At 40.9% G+C, this 20,372-nt stretch overlaps 1 protein-coding gene across 1 annotated transcript in view; it reads left to right on the top strand.

Annotated features, from left to right (window-relative positions):
- The window catches only part of gabrb1 (gamma-aminobutyric acid type A receptor subunit beta1), a 55,573-nt gene that overhangs the window by 8,154 nt on the left and 27,047 nt on the right, over window positions 1-20,372 (top strand). Inside the window, exon 4 of the mRNA XM_078278187.1 lies at window positions 18,127-18,347. Within this exon, the coding sequence (XP_078134313.1) occupies window positions 18,127-18,347 (221 nt within the window). The remainder of the gene's footprint in view (window positions 1-18,126; window positions 18,348-20,372) is intronic.

Here is a 20,372-nt window from a genome sequence, read left to right as displayed (position 1 = left end):
GAGGACATTTCTAATGTCAGTGTGACAAATCAAGCAACCTTGACCCTGACATTGACGTGAACCCGAGAGACGGGGCCTGCATGTCTCGTGAAGATCTACTGAACTTGGCAGTTAGTGAACAGATTACAGGGAGATTTGAGATCATTGTCAGGCCCGTACTGGCCTTAGTCATCAGACATGCTGTGCTGTCATAAGCAAGAGCAGCCGGTGAGTTTAAAGCGACAGTGATGCCACATGAGGTTTTGCTGCTTGCTCGATGAGATCCGGCCACTTCTCTCAGCATGCAGACTGATCGGCTGTGGCATCGTTTCTGCCTGGGTGGTGCACATTGCTCTCTGCAAAAAGGACAATGGCATGCATTCATGTGTAGAGATTATTTGTCTTGTGGATGTCAAACATTGGCCATCCCAGCGATCCCTGCAAATACAAGGGGTTCAGAGCTACTTGCAGAAACTGAGGTGGTATAGGTGTGTGTGACTGCCACGACCGTTGGTTCAAAACAACAATGGAGGACGTGATAGACCAACCCATTCTCACTAACCCTTGGCATCATTTTTCAGCGCGGCCAGGTGCCTTTGGCTTCATTTTTCGGCACGCTTGGTCGGGATTCTTGGTCTGTGTAGGTATCGATTGTGTTGGCGTCATTGTTTAACGTGTATGTCAACTGACAAGACCGGGACAGTTTGGTCTAGGAAAAGATCGTGGGTGGGGTTACAAAATGTATGTTTCAGTGACACAGTACCCTAACCTGGGACAAAAATGGGACACGCACCCCGGTCTCCTGGGTGAAAGTCCTGTGAGAGTGAAAGTCCTGTGTTGTTTGACCTATCCACCACCCCCAGCCAACCTCCTTATGCAGATTTAGTCTTTAGTCTCAGTCTTTTATACTACTCGATACTGTTGTCGCTATTAATACTACATCATCTTTCAGTACCACGGTCGACCTGCTGCTCTGCCCGGTGCATTCCATACAGATGCTAAAGGGTGATTTTTGCATCGGTATCTGGCGCTGAAAGCCATTGACCAAGCATCAGTACTTGACGAATTGGGGATAAGAACAGGTCGGATAGACAGATGGTTAATCCAATCACCTGGCAGGTATTTTTTGAAAGTGCCTTTCCTTTTCCAAACAGTTGACAATTAAGGCTTGTAGGGCTGTATATTGGCAAGAATTTGGCGATACAATACGTATCACGATACATTCATATTCAATATATTGCAATATATTTCGATACTGTGCGTAAGGTGATTATATAGGCATTTTTTTTAAAGTATAATTTTAGAAAAACTAAGACATGATGTGCACAAAAGTCAAAGAAGTTTACTTTAGGTAAACAATTCAGTACACAGAAAATCAAACTGCCAGTTTGGGATTGTGGTTCACATGTTCTTAGTGAGGAGGAGTAGTAGTAGTAGTAGTAGTAGAAGAAGTAGGCCAAAGTTCAGCCATAGCTACATTGTTAGCTTCTAGCAAAAAGTCAGGCACTGCTTGGCGAGGACACTAGTGGTGAGTCTCAGCATAGCCATCTAGCGGTAGGGGGTTTAATCACAACATAAACATGAACCACTGTCTTACATGAATATTTTTGCATGTAAACTTTGCATATAAAATCTATTTTATTTCGTTTTTGAAAATTGATATAGTATTGCTAAATAAAAGATCGCAATACTCCAGTGTATCGATTTTTTTTCTTACACCCCTAATGGCTTGGCAATATATCGATTTTTATATCGATATTGTGATATGTGACTAGATATCGTCTCAGATTTTGGATATTGTAATGTCGTAATATGACATTATGTTATATAATATGACAAGTGTTGTCAGACTGTTCCAGCTGTTCTGTTATTTGCCTTTACCCACTTAATCATTATATCCACATTACTGATGATTATTTATAACAAACCTCATTGTGTAAATATTTTGGGAAAGCAATAATTGTCAACAATATACAATATCTTTGCAATATCGATATCGAAGTATTTGGTCAAAAACATAGTGATATTTGTTTTCTCCATATCGCCCAGCCCTATTGACAATGACATATTCTCAGATGGTTCTGTGTGACAAACCATATCATAGTTTGTAGCTGAACTTTAGCAGACCAGTTTTTTTTGCCGATTAGAAAAAGTATTTAATATCACGGCAACCACAACGAATTGCTCAGACTCTGTCGCAGTGTGTTCAGTTGGAGACTTTTGAGTGCATCTTTGCATTAACTCTATGAGCGCTGTGTGCTTTAATGGCACATCTTCTGATACAGAACACCGTCCCTGAGACTCTAGGAAGCTCGCCGCTGCCAAAATCAATCAAACGCATCGGCACACAAGCAATAAGCAACTCATCAGCTGTTAATGAAAATGCACACATTGCCTTCAGTCCCATCAACATCTATCTGTGCATTACACTGACAGCCAACTAATAAGATTACATAGTAGTAATGGATCTGATAGTTTTGTCTATAAGTAGTCATTTTATCCATGTTAACAGCGGCTAGCAGCAGCTGTCAATGCTTTGGAGTGGTTTTACAGCAACAGACCTGGTATTACTGCTCTCTAATGAAGACTTATTTTGTACTGGCTAATGTGAGAAAATTAGACTGATAACATTTAATTCTGCAGTATACCTGACAAGGCTTAAGCGACATGTGATGATCTAAATTGTTGTCGGTTCATCTAAAAATGAACCGACAAAAATGACCCTCCCACAGGACTGTGTTGTGCATTTAGAGAGCGTCGTGTGTTATGTGCGTGTGTGTGTGTCCTCTCAGCAGCTGCTATTGATCGGCATGGCAGAGTGATGTGTCCGGCACCACTTTAGGATTAGGATTTATGAAGAAGCGCTGCAGACAGCACATTTTAAGGTGCCAACAGCTCATTCGGATCAGAGTTCAACAGGGGTCACACAGCTCTAATGCTCCACGTTGGTATGGGCAGGTTTTTGGCGATTGGATGGCAAGCACTTCTGTTCTGGAAACTGCTAAGGAACCCTCTTACTGTCAATATACATATGAAAGCCATAGATTTTCTGAATGCCCTAGGTCTCTAGTTTGTGGTTGTAAGGTTTCATGAGGCTTCGATTATCCTAGAGGTCACAACAGGTCATTGTATACAGCGAGGTCAAGTTTCAAAAACCTCATGCGATTTATGAAATCTTATCTGTAACCTGAGAGTTCGATATGTGGCGAGTTTTGAGGTAAAGGATTTAGAGTTTTATGAAGTCGATGTTGAGTTACGGTTAATTAAAAAGATTGAACAGTTTTTATACTTAAAAATATTCAGTTATGTTAGTTTAATATTTTCCAGTTACATATACAGATACTATTTGAGTTGGCTAATTTAGTAAGCACTACTGTATAGCCTATTAGTGTACTGATCAGTAGAAAATGTGTTTCAAAATAGAAAACGGTACACTTCATGATGTGTTGTATTTATAACACGTGTTATAATGTTAGCCTAGAAATCTAGACGCACCCTAGCCGCAGCAAATGTAATTTTCAGCCAGGGTCAGTCTAGCAACTCTCCGTTGGCTTACGAGCTGGAAAAACCAAATTCTGGTCGGGCCAATCACATCGTGTATTAGAGTAGGTGGGCGGGCTTATGGCTGCTGCTGCTGGTGAACAGCGGGCTTTGGAATCGGCTTTGGCCGCGACTCTGGAAGACTTGGAGTTAAGCCTTTCTTTGAGAAAAGAACAAAGAACGGCACTGAAGTCATTCTTAAAAAAGGAAGATGTGTTGGTAGTTTTGCCGACCGGATACGGCAAAAGTTTATTCTATCAACTAGCTCTGCTACCTTCTTCGTTGCTGTGGTTGGTTGTAGCGCTATCCTATTACGTGCAGAGGGAATCTGAAAGACAACCGTTTATCCCGCCCCTCCGATTGAGCCCTGCCAATGGTGAGTTCCCAGACCCAACATCTGGATGTGGGTCTGGCTTGTCAGGCTAATAATATGTATTATTGTAAAAAAGAAAAACAGTAATAGCAGTCACCTTATGTAAGTCACGCTATTAGCTGACTGGAGTGAATTCTCCAAAGGTCTGTCTGGATTTAGTGGGACATTTGTTTTACAATGACCCTTGAACCATGTATACCATGTTTAAATGTATACATTACATCATTAAATACAGTTTGAAGCAGAAATAATCAAAAACCTAGTATAGGCTACTTGTTCTATTCAAATAAATGAAATCCCTTCGCTTGTAAATGTCTCCTCGTATTCCTTTTTATGAAAGAAAAACCATCGAAAAAACCATTTCCATTGCGCCCATAAAATTCTTAGGCGCACATGTGCTCCTTGGGAAAAAGTTAGCGTTGAGCCCTCCATATGCTTCAGTCAATGTGCTATAAACTCTGTGGTATAAAGTACCTTAGAGGATATGCAGTGTAAGAACTGGTTTATTGTTTTTTACGTTTTGTCTTTACGTATTCAAACTAAACTAAAGCAGCCTGGCTGAAGTTGTTCACAACAAAGGGCAAAGCCTTTTAAGTAACACTTAAGGTTTTGGTTACAATTTGAAATGTGCCAGCCAGTATTTAGTTTCCCATCTAGGATGAGCTGTTTTTGCCTGAGCTTTTTAACAGCTCTGATTTCACTGTCGAGTGTGTTTTAAACCTACTCTATCTGTAGTGTCTCGAGGTAACTCTTGTTGTGATTTGATACTATAAATAAAATTGAATCGTTAGCCTGTCCAGACAGACAGAGCCATTAGACAGGAGTTTAATGGAGCTCCATTGGATCACGTGGTCAGAGATGGAATTTCTGAAAAGGAAAAAAAAACAGAGACGAAGAGCGAGACTGACCTGAGCTCTAGCTGAAATATGATGTGATATCGTAACAAATGTTATCCTGATATGAATGCAAATCATGGGGTCGTCAATAGCGAAAAGTCTGCTGCAACCTCGCAGCTCCTCCAAGGTGTTTGAGTCAAAAAGAAGAAAAAAAGATTTTAAAAAGCAGAGATTCTTAGAACAGCCCAGAAACCCTGGGAATTACACTCCTATTGGACGTTTCTGCACCTCATAATTTATGTCCACTGCTGCCATTTAGTGTAAATGAAGGAAGTAGAGTGCCCTTTATGTAGCAGGGTGGTGTAGTAGTAAAGGTGTGTGGAGGACGGGGTGGGGAAGGGGCATATAGCAAGTCTGACGTTCAGACTTTCAGAGACCGGAGTTCCTGTTCTGTCTCTCCCAAACTTTAACATTTTAAAAGTATTTAACCCTCCTTTTGACCCATTTTCAAAAAGTCTCTATATCAAAAATGTGGGTTTCTAATCAACAAATTGTCCAAAGAAAGTAACGTGGACGGTTCCATAAAATGTTCTTTAGTGTAAAATAAATGATCAGTTCAATACAGGGCTGGACTGGGACAAAAAAATCGGCCCTGGCATTTTTGGCCCAGGTGGCCCACACCCACCGTGATTGGTCAGACACATTCCCTGCAGACAGTCCTCTTAAAATATGCGTGCATTCTGTGATACGAGTCGCCTAGTGTTCTGCGTTTATGATAGTTTTGGATCCTTCAAGAGGGGTCTCAAGACTTACAGTATCTGTTGATCATTATTGTAATAATTACTATTTTGCTTAATATTGGCTTAGCAACTTTTAAAAACTGTTTACTGTTAATTTTAACTATTGTAAGATTCATATTTTGTCGCTTTGTCTGCTAAATACAATAACCATAACCCTTCCCAAAAGCTACAATAAAGCTGAGAGTAGTATATGCCCTGGAAAAGAGCAGTGTACTCACTCACTTTTGATTGACGATCTGGAGGCCATAGAGTACACAATGTCCATACTCAAGTGCAAGTAATTGCCAAAGACAAAGAGTTTAAAGTATAATTTCAAATTATTTAATACCATTTAAGTATACAAGTATGTATTGTCAGTAAAGTCAGTCAAAATGTTGCCTTGGCCCACACCAATGAACAAGAAAGATTTACTCTAACAAGGTAACCTTTAAAAGAGAGAGAAATGTCAGCTAAGTTAAGGTTTAATTAATTTAGCTTAAATGTCTGGGCAATGTAGAGAGACAGCTGTATACATTGTATACATGAGCCTAGTAGAACAGGCTGCATAGATCACACAGACTTTTCAGCTACCCAACAGGCCAACCGCTAGCATTTACAATGTAAGCTTAAGCAGTTAGGTTACCTGACGGCCACTAACTTTAATGTTACAGCCAAACTGCTTGTTGTCTTTATGACGTGAGACGCACGCACACACACACACACACACACACACACACACACACACACACACACACACACACACACACACACACACACACACACACACACAGCCTCCCTTCCTCCCTTCCTCCCTGAGAGTCCCTGTTAATGTGCCTACTCCTTACCACGTCGTCATCTACTCTCTCTTCCATCTTTTCCTCACACGCTCCCATGGCCCTGTCATGGTCACTCTCCTCCTCCTCGGCTTCTTCCCTGTCATGATGTTGTTTCTGCTTCTCTGTATAGCCAGCCACCTCTCCTCCTTCCTCTACTTCAGGTAATGCTGATGTTGAAGCAGCTACTACAGCCCCAAACATCAAATGTCAGAAATGTTGGCACATTTTGAGGCATCCGCCTGTAGATTCTTAATCTTTTTCTCCCGTAATTTCTCTGCACTTCGGTGGTCGTTTGTCCATTTTAACGTGGATGCTAAGACTTCCAGCATAAGCACAACTATTACAGCTGGTGTCTCAGGGCCGGGAGTGGGGGGAAAAAAAATTGTTTGGTTCTGGTTGGTTGTCAGTTGAGGTCATGGGTCGATAGAGAATTTTTCATTTTTTTTTATTTTACTTTTTCCCCAGTGGCAGCAAGGGATAGGTAGGGTTTTTTTTTTTCCTTTACAAGAGCGATGGATACTATTGGATACTATTTTTTCATAACATAGCCTACCTGTTACTACATGTTCAGTTGTCGCTTAGTAAATTGAAAACATGGTGAGGCGTCATTCACGTACATATTAAGTAGCCACATGTATCCGTTTTGGTCTTATACATCCACAGGTTTACCGCTCCAGCGGAGAGGATGGTTCGTTTATTAGACAGCAGTTACGTTTACAAGAGTTTGTCCAAAATTCAAGATTCGTTGCAAACTAAGATGAACAGTTAGACTACAAACTGACGTCTTTCGGTGTAGCTTGTTTGTAAAAAGTCGCTTGTGTTTGCACAGCGCGGTGGACAAGAGTGGACAGCTCAGACAGAGCAGACTGAAATATCGGTTTCTACATGTTTATGCCTGTCATACTCTGTGTGTGTGTGGGTGTGTGTGTGTGTGTGCAGCGCGGGCATCGCTGTTCAGAATCCCGTCTATCTTCCATAATCCAACGCTTGTATCCAAATGAATTGTGTTGTGACGTTGTCATTAGCTTCACTGCTGTTAGCCACCTCCATTGAGCCACAGGGACGTGCTGTAACGTTAGATCACTCTAAAGGATGTTTACCTTTCATTTGATCTTGTTTGCTTGCTACGTTGCCATCCTCTTGAACGACATTAAACACAACATATAATTTATGAGTGGTTTCATCTGCCCTGTTTAACGTGTTGAAGCTCCCCCGGCGGCGCTGTAGCGCTGTAGCTGGCCGGTGAGGGCTGCTTGAAGGCGCCGTCCTCACGCTGCTGCCGTAAAAATGGACACGGCAACGTTAAGTGCCGCTGCGGCGACATCGGGTCCTCTTCCAGCATTGCTGGATGACAACAGGCATCTTGCATCACAAGAGTGCTGTAAAAAAATTTAATTTATTTGGGTATTTATTTAATTCGTATCATTTCTTCCCCAAGCTCATAAAATAAATTTGGGTCGCACATAAATTGACAGGGTCGGTCGGAAACCGGAACCAAACAATTCATTTTGTTAGGCCTGGATTTGATTGGGTCAGGCCAGTGGCAATAAAGAAAATTAACCAATGGGCCGCTGTCAGTTCTTTATGGGCCGGCGCGGCCAAAAAAATAAAATAAAAGGCCTATAAATTATATCGGCCCAAAAGTGCGTTGGCCCACCAGGAAACTGCCCGGTATGCCAGATTGCCGGTCCAGCCCTGGTTCAATACTTTAAATTAATTTGGGTATTTTATTAGATTTTATAAAAAAATCGATAGAAGGTTGAAAAAAGTGACAAAAATCTTTCAAAAACATGGGGAAAAAAACACGAAAAACTTCAGACAAAAATCGACAGACATCAGAAAAAGTGACAAACTTGGAAAAAAATCCCAAAAGCTTCAAAAACTTGATACAAAAACGTTAAAACAACTAAAATCAACAAAGACATCGTAAAAAGTGACAAAAAAACTTGGGGAAAAAAGTTTCAAAAGTGTCAAAAGACTGCGTGGTCGACGGGAAGACAACACGAGGGTTAACCCTCTTATTGTCCTGGGGTCAAATCTGACCCATTTTCAAAGTGTCTTTATCTGAAATTTGGGTTTCTTTCAACCAAACTGCCCAAAAATAACACGCATGGTTCCCTACAACACTATTGGCAAGACAAATTAAGGATCACATGACTACTTTCATAGAATGTTGGGTATTTTTTTTAATTTTTTTTAGCATTTGAAAAAAAAAAGAAAAATGGAATGGCTTCAAGAGTATTCCGACTAAACTTTTGACAGTCTGAGATTTTCCATCAACATACTGTACGTTCCTGTGATCTTAACTATTAGTCAAGATAATATAATTTAAGCTTTTTTAAACTCAATAAGAATTTTATATAAATGAGGTTTATTGAGTGGTGGTAGTGAAAAAGATTGGCAAAAAAAAAAAAAAGTATTTGGTTAGGTTAATTATGGTTAGGCAACTTAACCATGCTTTATTTGCCATAACCCTATCATAGTTGCTCTCTGCAGATATTATACAGAGAATGAATTTTCTATTTCAGTCTGTCAGCACCTTTCTTGTTTCTTGGTGGTGGGAGCCGTTCCTCTTGTCCTTGTGCTCGCTCCTGCCCCAAACCTTGACTTCTGAATTATTACTTTCTACCTGCATGCAAGTGCATGCTTGGGTTGGCATAGAAACAAGGGGAGGGAGAAGAGCATGCTGGTTGGTTTGCAACAACAAAAGGCCTGATTGGTGACACACAACAGAGTGTCAGCATCTGTATTTTTTGTGGGGTTATCATGTCATCTGTCATTATTATCATTATTAAATTAACACTGGAAATGTGTACATCCCTTAGTATGCGGTAATCATTAAATAAAAAGACAATGGATATAGTTTTCTGCTGAGTCAGAGGAACGTTTAATAATAATACATTTAATTTATAATGCACTCTTCAAAGATCTCAAAGTGCTACAGGTTAGAAACAAAAAAGATAAGCAGTTTAAAATACAAAAAAAAAAAACATCTAAAGGGGACCAAAAGCTTTGCTAAAAAGTAATGTTGTTTTGTTTTATGTCAACGTTTTAATCTAAATCAGAGCTTACCACTGCGTTGTTGTAAATAAGATATGCTACAGATTTCTTTTCTCCATTACATTTAGTGCATTCATTTAAAATGGTAAACAGACGTTTCACCAAACTACTTAGTAGGTGTCCTACATCACGTTTGAATCGACACACTGCAGACGAGTATTCACCCAAACCAGGGGTCAGCAACCTCCTATTAAAAGAGCCATTTTTGGCCCCAAAAAATAAAATTAAAATCTGTCTGGAGCAAAACATGTTGGAACTTTTACAGAAGTTCCTCGGTGTGTTTGTTACGGTCATGTCTCATAATATTACTTTTTTTGTTGTTTGCTAAATTTCTCGCCTCAGTTCAGCATAGCGGTAACCCGGCAGCATCTGCACTATTCATTTCTTCATTTTCTTTCAAGGCTTTTGTTTTTTTGGGATTTGTAATTCATAGCTAGTCTGTAGAAACTCAAGACCGCTTCGGCAAGATTTATAGTATAAGGCTGCAGAAGTACGTAGGCTATGACGCACATTTTAGGTGACTGAAATGTTTTTGTTTTTTTAGGGCTGTCAAACGATAACTTTTTTTAATCGCGATAAATCGCCAAATTTCTATAGTTAATCACGATTAATCGCATGTTTTATCACATGAATACAATTTTATTTTGCATTTCAGAACAGTTTTTAAGTACATATTAACAATGGAAAGCCATTCTTACCAGTGTATCTTAATTGGGAATCAAATGAATGCAAAGAGTTACTTTATGAATTTGACTTTAAGATTTAAGAAAATTGTTTATTATTTATGTACTGTAAACAAAAGAAAAATGTGTGAATCTGTCATTATTGCTCAATTCCTCCAAGTACCTAACCTAACTGAGATGTAACACTAACACTGTGCTTATACAGTACAAACAAAATGGTCCAAAAACCAGATGCCACAGCAGGACATTTGTAACCTTTACGTTTTTCTAATAAGGAATGTAACAATTCTCCTGGACAGAAAAGGGGGTGGACAATGTCCCAAATGACAAAAACAGTCAAAAAAAAGATACAAACAACACAGTCCTAAAACCGTGTGCTGATATACATAGTCAATATAGTGTGCAGTAATTCTAAATAATGTTGATTACTCACTGACGTCCAGTGATCACCGGTTAATGAGACAGCGTTTGCACTCTGCAGCATTTCCAGTGTGGCTGCTTTCTCCGTGTCGTACAGGCTGTGTATGCGTGAAAACTACTGTCCCCCTCGACAACTTTTTAAAAGTAAACTTTCCATTCAGAATCTTATTGGCATCCATTTCGGCGTCTCGTACTCGCCATCCACTCAAAACGTAACGTTAGCCTACTACTCTTCAGCCGGCTCGCAAGCCCAAACAAGTGTGTGCGCATGGTGTGCGGCGTGCCTGTTTAGTTTCCGGTCTAGCTAGATCCGGTGTGGTATTGTAGTTTTTCTAACGTTACTAGTTGTTGCAACAGCATGTGAAAAAAAACTACAAAGTTTGCCAGGCCAAAAAGAACATTAATCTCGTGATAAAAAAACTGCCACCGCTAAAATGGGTTTGCATTAACGTGTTTAACTGACAGCACTAGTGTTTTTTTAAGATAATTCGGCTTTTCCGCCTTTATTTGATAGGACAGCTAGGTGAGAGAGGGGAGAGAGGGGGGGGAAGACATGCAGGAAATCGTCACAGGTCGGATTCAAACCCTGGACCTCTGCATCGAGGCATAAACCTCCCACTATATGTGCGCCTGCTCTACCAACTGAGCCAACCCGGCCATGACTGAAATGTTTTAATGCCTAATTGAAGAATGAAAGAACCACTTTAGGCCTTCAACACTAATAAATTACATTTAAAATGTAAAAAAATAACCATTATTTATTTCCATATAACTTGTTGTTAAAGCCGCAGGTTGCCTACCCCTGACCCGAACCATGGTATAGTCCTTCAGTGCAGTCTGGTCTCACGAAAGAAGTTTGCATATGAATAACATACCAATTTGTTCGTTATTTGGCGTGGTAGCCCAATGCTTCTTTTTTTTTTTTGCGTTTCGCATGTCATTTCTGTTGGGGGTTCGCTGCTTTGCTAAAGGGGTACGTTAGCAGCCCAGGAGGTGAACTGGCACCTCTCCAGCTTTTGTAACACGTGCCGTTATATTCATCTGTCACGAATGACGACTGGAGAGGAGGCTTTTCATGTTCTCAATGCATGTGTTTATTAACAAAACCTTTACCAAAACATACTCAAACCGAAATACAAAAACAGAATGTTAAAATGAGGCAAAAAAACCCCGCAAACAAAACAGCCACCTCACAGCAAACCGCCAACCTTCCTCCTGCCTTCTTCTACTGAAGCCCTTTTTAACTCCGCTTCCCCTAATTAGAACCTACCACCTACACAGGTGATCATAGGGTGAGCTATCCTGAGCAAGCACCAGTAACACTTAAGTTTCTCAAAACCTCATTACAATAGGATAGATCAGTTACTGCCAACATTACTATTTATACATATATGTGCACCCACTACAATAGGTACCCCAAATATTATAAACATGTCATCTACTACAGAGCTATCTTACCTATTGTTCTTCACCTTAGGATTGCCCAGCCCCTCCCTACAGAAAGGACCTAATGAGGCAAACCTGCATCCACTCTCCCTGATTAAGCTGATGAGCAGCTGAGCTACCCCCCAAACGGAATATGCTGTTAACATGAGCTGAATCAAATTCGTAATATTGTCATATTCAGAATAATAGTGGATCATTGGTGTGCATGTAAACATACTCACTGGTGCCAGCCTGCCCTCCATCCAGGACTTTTATTCCTCAAAAATCAGGAAACATACAGGAAGCATCACTGCAGACCATCACACTGTTTCAGCTTCTACCCTCTGGTGCGTGTTACAAAACACTGTTTTGCCAAAACAACCAGACATAAGAACAGTTGAAGTAGCAGTAGCAGTAGAAGTACTGCACTGCTACCCCACCACCAAACCCACCCCCTTTCTTATGATGTTATCCGGGCTGCACCCAGAGATGGCTGTGGGTAGGGAAGAATTAGGTCAGGCTGGAACATACTGCAGTGGGGTTAGCATGGCATAGGTGCCCATACAGTTGAAAATTGCTGTGGCTGGTTAACACTGGCACGTTTACAGAAATGTTAAATAATGTGCGTTGTCCTTTTTATAAATAAAATAAATGAAATGATGTTATGCTGTGCTGCTTGTCTGCTGCAGTAAAATATGGACAGAGAGGTAGTTCGCTAGAAATGTGTAGAGAGAAAGAGAAGAAGCATAGCAGCACAGACTGTTGGAGGGAAAAAGGGAAACAAACCAAGGGCATTTGTTGGCCCTGTTCTCCTGTCCGCCTGGAGTGCAGTGCGGTGCAGTGCAGCAGCAACGGCGGAGCTCTGCTTCTCCCTGCCGCCGAGGTTTAGCACAGCTCACATGCATAACGGTATTCAGCTCACGTTAAGGCCATCGCTCTGCCGCGGAAACAACGAGGTGCCAAAACGATGATGGCAAAGCGGGTGCCGAGGGGAACAGCTGTTTCTAATAATAGTCTCTTAGAAAGTCTTCATCCCCAATGGTACTGCAACCCTCACCCGCTCCCAACACACACTTTCACACACTTCATTTCTCAAAAATGAGTGCAGAAGAATTTACCAGAATGCAGGAAATAGTGTTTAATGCTCAAAACACACACGCGCACACACACAAAATTTGACAAAATACCTCAGTGTCGATATTGTAGTGTGACTATTGATGCTTTCACAAAATATTAACACAATGAGTTTTGATAATGACCAATAATGTGGATACAGTGACTAAGTGGGTCAAGGCAAATAATACAAATAACAGCTAGAACAGTCTAGTAAGTTCAGAAAATGACATCACTTTACTGTAACGCAGCCTCTAAAACCAGGAAAAGACCACTTGTGTCATATCAGGATATTACGATATCCAACATTTAAGACGATATCTAGTCTCATATATTGATGTCGATATAATATTAATATATTGCCCAGCCCTAACACACACAGCAGCAGTTTCTCACTGCTTCCTCATGGGATGTGATGTCATCTCCAGTTTATTATTGACGACTAACAGTTCCAGTGGCGGGCTAAATGGCTAATCCGTTCTTATTTATGTTACTGTAAACAAATATTGGCTCTGGAGCCCTGACACTGCTTTTGTGATAGCAAGTCATTGTCAATATACCATAGACATAGATTCACTGATGGATGAAACAAGACAAATGAAAATTATACTTTCTTGCTAACTCTAGCATGTTTTTGGAAATGATATTAATATGTCAAACAAAGTAATAAACTAAACTATTCAAAGGCTCGTGAATCCAGGTGATCGTGAGTCTGAATATCTGTTTTTAAAATGCCTTTAATGATGTAAGGCTTTAAATGCGCCTATTAAAGTAATTAGCAGATGAATTAAATGCATATGCTGTAACCACCCTTGTCTTTGTCTGGGGAAATTGTTCAGATGTCCAGGACATGCTTGCCTTTTTTTTTTTTTTTTTACAGAAAGTTTGCATTTCCCTCTAGCTTGTTGGGGGGAAATGCATGCATAAGCATCTTTAGAAAGTGCAACGAAAGCCGGAGAGCTGTGAGTGGAATCTTAACTGCAGCTTTGCACCGCAGGTTAGCTCGATAGAAGAGCAGTGATGCAACATTCTCCTGCCAGCTGTGTTCAAACGTTACCTGCAGTCAACTGAAGCATTTTGATGCGTAGTTCATCAGAATGCCCGCAAGGCTTTTAGGAGCTAATAGAGGTTTCATAAATCTTCATTTCTTTGACTTTTTACATTCTTATCCATCGTCCATCGTTCCTCCACAAACAACCCACTCTCACGGCCGTTCGTGAAATAGAATTTCAAACTAATGTAATTTTAATTAGAAGTATCTTTCTTGCCTGCACCCTGTATTTTTTCTGTCAGTCAGGACGGCAGCAGAGAAGCTGTATCGCTTTGTTGTTATTGGTATTTCTAGGCCAATAACCGCTGCTCTAATCAACATGTATTCCCTGGATGTTACAATGGATTTTATTTCTTTATTTTAATGTTATTATATCTTCTTCTATCGTCTTATTATCAGTAAAATATTACAGTATGCTGTAAGACACGACACTCCAAGCTCATTTATAGCCTATATCCCACAATGCAATGCGGTCATTCATATCACAGAATCGGACAGCGAGCAAGCAGCTCTGTAAAGCCAATATTGCTTGAATTTACATATTTAATGAATGATTTTTGTCAACAGCAACTGTGGAACAAGTCTTTCTAGTAATTTAAGCACCATGAAAATGTGACTCCAGCCGGCCAGGAGGCTTTCAGGAAGTGACATATTACAGCTCAGTACGTCTGAAAGAACAAACAACTAATGTAATATGGATGTATTTGCCATACGTTGTATGTGAGGATTTATACAATACAAATAACAATAATAAAGCCTCTGGCCGGCAGATAGCCAATCATAGTTTAGGATAATGGAGTGGCACCTGCATAGGGGTGCCAAACTGATTTCAGTGCTGGCCTGTGCCACTCCTTGGACACGCCTTAATACATATGACACATCAAAACACATGCATTGTGTGTTTTACTACAATTTATACTGTATCGTAACACTACACTACCTGAATTGTTATTGTTATGGGTTACTATGAAGAAAACAGAGCTCCCATTCAGTACGGCTACAGGCGATGCAAATCAATACTTCTATTTTTAAATGTCATGTTTGTTGTGTTTATCAAGTGTAAAAGTTGTTTGACCATACAGTATTGACATTTTACAAGTCACTGTAAATAATTATTAGGCGTGCTGTGATGGAGCATGTGGTGCAGGAGACAGCTGTCAGATTATTCTACCCAAAAAAGTGGAAGACATGAGGTTTTGTTGTTGTGATAAAACTGACTGGAAAACAATCATGTCAGGTCATATGAGCTGTCATACCTTTTATGATGGGATGAAGATGTGGAGGAGTGGAGATTGGGAGTGGGTGGATGTGTTGACCACAGGGCTGCATCAGGAACAGTTGAAGGGTTCAGGCTGATGAGGTGACAGGAGCCACTGAAGGGCAGGTGAAGGAGGCAGCTCCAGCTCTCTAAGGAGTCTTGGAAAGAATTGGAGCGAGCAGGCCGGTGACTGTTCCCGCTGCTTAATAAGAACTGACGTTACACAACATTATCCACCTCAGCAGTCTGTGCTGCAGCTGGAACAAGTTATTTTTGAAAAAGAAGGTACAGACTGCATGGAAAGATATGGCACTCTGCCATCTGACAGCCCAGGCTGTGAATCATGGCGCACAACTCAACTGTGCACAGAGATTATTTTTCTCTTACACAGAAGTATCCTGTGACACTAACACACACCTATTGTTTGTTGTCTGATTGCTTAATATTTCCATTGCCAACCCTCTCACTGCACTAACTCTACTGATCCACATGGCTGAAGCCTGATTATAATCTTAAAAGACCTGTCTGGCCGTTACAAAAACAGCGCATGTGGAATACATCCATTCAGGGTGAGATTTTGTATGTTAAGTCCATGCTAAAACAAAAAACAATGTAATGGGTAATTTCACATTAGTCTTTTCCAGAGCATACTTTACCATAGCCTCTTGTTTAACCGTAGGGTGGTACAATGATGTACCGGCAAAACAAACTCAAATTCAATAAGTCAGAGGAACCAAAACAAGCAGGGGCCATATTCACAAACATTCTGAGAAAAAAGAGGCGTACATCATATTTATGATGTGAAATGGAAGTTTAACTGGGAGAATGTGACTTCTGAAAGTGACGTGACGCGATCAGCTAGAGGGAAGTGTACACAACATAACTTTGGCAAAAATCAAGGTGAGATTCAGTAACTGTGACGTTACAAGCTTTTCTAAAGCCTACTACACACCGAGCCGATAATTGGCCGTCGGACAGTCTGGTGAGGTCAGTGACTCGAGCCTGTTCAGTGCGTTCTGTGCCGTCGTCTGTCCGAGGGGCCGTCGGCCTTCATTTTGGCCGATTTGACATGTATAATTGGCGGGGCGGGCACTGCCGGCAGTCGGACTCAAATGAACCATCTGATTGGTAGAGTGCTAACCCGGAAACGGGGAGCGGATTGAGCGTGACAAGAGTCTCTCAAAATCTGACGAAAATCTTTTAACCTGACCTTTGTCGATCTGAAATGAAGACAGATTCAGCAACTGCACGGCCTATTTCTCGCTAAAAATGTTTTCAGAAACACGTTTCGGTGAACTATTTTAGTACAATATGAGATCGTATTCTGAACAAGCCGCCATGACAGTCTGTCTTTGAATTTCCAGAGAAACCAGACCCACGTTACGCATTCGTCCAATCAGCTGTGCCGGTTTGAATTTTTGGGCGGCAGTACAGATTAGCGCCGCCTGCTGTTATGGAGACGTATTACGTCTCGTCGCTTTGGTGTGTTCCGAGGCACTTTTTTGACCAACTCGGGTAGACTGATCAGTCCAACTGCCTTTTCTGCCGAGGGTCGGCCATCTGGTCTGTGTGTCTGGGCCTTAAGTCATACTGGACATGGATCCTCTAATTCTTGCTATGGTTTTAAGATTACATCATTCTGAATGTGTTATTGATTTGATGTAACTGTCAAAGTTTAACTGAGTCAGAGATTAACTGTGTAAGTTTATGACTTCATTTTTGGTTTTCAAAGACAGTCATGATTTAGAGTGCTGACTCTCAGGCTTAAATTTTTTGCACCAAAGGCAGTCTTTAGCGAAAGGACAATTAGGCACATCCACCGTTGATGGCTCTAACAGGACAGATTCGCTTGGCAGCAGAATAAGGTGCATTTGGGTGTCGCCTGCAGAATTATGATAACTGATTTTATTGTTTTTTTGTAATTTGGCCTAATGGAGGCATTAGATTAGAAAACTTAATTAATTCCCAATGGAGAAACTCATTTGCCACCAAATCATACAGACAACAAAGACATCACATTCACAGTACACAACAAAACACAAATACACAGTACAACTAATAAATAACACAAAGAGCCATCTTAGACATGACCAACAGCTGAAAGGCACTATATCTAAAGACTACATCCAAAAGTGTTGTAAAAATCTGATCAGTAATGGATCAGAAGACCTTCAGAGTCGTAGAAAAGTAGAAAACTGAGGCATCCTTAGTCGCTTACTGAATAAGCTTGAGTCTGTAAAAAAACAGTGTAATGTAAATGATAAGAGACCCAAGGATTGAGCCTTGGGGAACTCCACAATTCATGCTGTGTACTTTCAGACTGTGCTATAAAGTCCAACCCAGTTTTTCAGTTTGTCCAGCAGTACTGTATGGCCAGTGTTGTCAAGCCAACGGTAAGATTCAACAGGACTAGGACTGAAATCTTTCCTAGATCAGTTTCTAGATCAATATCATTGTGAACCTTAATGAGAGCAGTCTCAGCACTGTGCTATGGCCAAAATCCAAATTGAACATTGTCACAGTAACCATTTGAAGGTCAAAAGTTACTTAATTGCTCATACACAACTTTTGCAATAATTTTACTTACAAAAGGAAAGGTCAGTCAGTAGTTGCCTATCACAATCTGAAGGACTATAACTCATATCAGTTCTCACTTCGATAGAAGAAACTAAACAACGCAAGGGAAATTGCACAGGGCAGGAGAATTCCATCAGCCGTCAACCTCTTCAGGTTGATGTGCTAACCTTCCTCTCATTCTGTGTCCTTCCCGCAGGACTACACCATCACCATGTACTTCCAGCAGTCCTGGAGAGACAAGCGCCTCTCCTACACAGGCATTCCTCTCAATCTCACCCTGGACAACCGGGTGGCAGACTCGCTGTGGGTCCCTGACACCTACTTCATTAATGACAAGAAGTCCTTCGTACATGGGGTGACGGTGAAGAACCGGATGATCAGACTGCATCCTGATGGAACTGTGCTCTACGGTCTCAGGTGAGAGCTGTTTTCACTCTTTTTGTCAGAACTTTGGTAGGCTTTGGTATGGGTTCTTTTTTTGTATATATTATATATTATTTCCAAACTGGGACCAGGGAGCATGGACAAACGCTGGATTGACTGTCATTTTTATGTGCTATTTGGTAGATGAGAGAAGTAAGCAGTTGTCAACGCACAACAGAGAAAGTGACACTGATGCTATTGCTTTTATTTGCTCTTAAACCCGAAAACCCCCTGCGGCAGAGGCAACACGTGGCATAGTTACAAAAAATTGCTATTTCATAATCATCTATTTATAGAAGTTAAGAAAGTTTATTCTGTTTTAAAAACATGGGGCCTTCCGGTTTCAGAATCCATATGCTCCGTATGCTGTCCAAACTTATCTTCTTATTGCAAGTATTTTAACAATAAAGCAGTACAAATATAATATTCATAATTATAAGAGCAAGTTGTGTTCAAAAGATCCGGGATAATTTTCTTTTCAGTCTACAATAAGATGCTTGGCATCGCTGGAAACCCGAAATTCCAAGCTTTCCGATAATAAAGCATCATGATTGGGATGACACAGCGTCCGCTATTACCCAAGGAATCTTTAAAAGAAGGAAGAGTCATTATGTCACACAAACGTCATTGGAATGTTTCTATTGAAGACAAGCACCACTAACAAAGCTCCCTTAACTCTGTGACAAGCACAGTGCATGTCTTCGCTGCTGCACAATAAAAGCCTCCCACTGGTTTGCCAATAGAAAACGTTTAATATAAGGCAGGACATATTTGGTGTGCATTAAACCACTAACCATTTGTCAGTTATTCTGGTTTGGCAACAGGTTCTCACACCCATCTCGTAAAATATGGACGCTTGGTCAGGTGCCTTTGTCGTTCTTATTGACGCTAAAAGTCTCCTTTAGCGCTTTAAGTAAACACGCTTGGTCGGGACTATTGCCGTCCCTTTTGACGCAGTTATGTTAAGGAAAAGGTCGTGGTTGGGCTTACGGTTCCGTGACACGCGGAAACTACGGGACGATTGGGTTTAGGAAAGGGAAAGAAAAAACGATTATAGCAAGCGTGACAAGCGGGACACGATCCCCGGTCTCCTGGGTGAAAGTCCTGTGTTTGACCCATCCACCACCCCAACCAACCTCCTTACGCGGAAATTCGCCCTTACATACTACTCGCTAAATCCTATCTAACTGCTGCTCTCCCTGGTGCTTTACACAAACACGCTGAAAGACGCCTTTTTCGTCGCATCAGACACTGACAGCCACTGACAGCCACTGTCCAAACGTCCTTATTTTACGAGTTCGGAATGAGAACAGGTTGGGTTTGGTCATCTCAGACGGTTGAGATCTGAGATGTATTATTTGCAGAGACAAATCACTTGTTCTGACAGTTGCTATTTCTGACTGCTGTGCACCTGGGAAATGCCTGCCAAAAAGTGCCTTGCTTCACTATCGCAACAGTCAAATATGAGTTGTCATATTAAGAGTATTCTCTGACATAACTGCATATTGAGGGCTTTCAATGGTAGGCCTACTTCAGTTAATGTAGTTGGCTTTTTTATGTGATGGAATATATAAATGAAAAAATGTAAATGAGCACATCTTGCAGCACCTTGGCCAATCCTCAAGGCACCCCGGGGTGCCGCAGCACCCACTTGCCACTGCAGTAGGGAGTGCTACCGTATATATATTGGCATTCTTTATATCATTATAGTGGAAGTGGAAGTGTAATGAACAGTAAATAAGAAAATAAATGTCTCGCTTTCAAGCAATCAGACTGTCTAACAACTCTGGATTCATGATTACATAAATGGTTACTTCATATCATGGTTACTTCACCCAGTTAAAGGCTTTTCCAAAGAGTGGCAATAATAGAGCTTTATTCTCCACAGGCCCATGTGGGTATGTTTTCCCTTTTCCTATATAACACCAACAACTCCTAATTAGAGTATGACGTTTGGTCATGTTCGCATACAAAAACACTGCAGAATTCAGTTAGCAGCTGATTAGCATGGAGAAATTT

This window comes from Sander vitreus, chromosome 20 (assembly GCF_031162955.1).
Source record: "Sander vitreus isolate 19-12246 chromosome 20, sanVit1, whole genome shotgun sequence".
Classification (NCBI taxonomy): domain Eukaryota; kingdom Metazoa; phylum Chordata; class Actinopteri; order Perciformes; family Percidae; genus Sander; species Sander vitreus.
The sequence above is the reverse complement of the archived record's forward strand: the minus strand, read 5'-3'. Positions and strand labels throughout refer to the sequence as shown.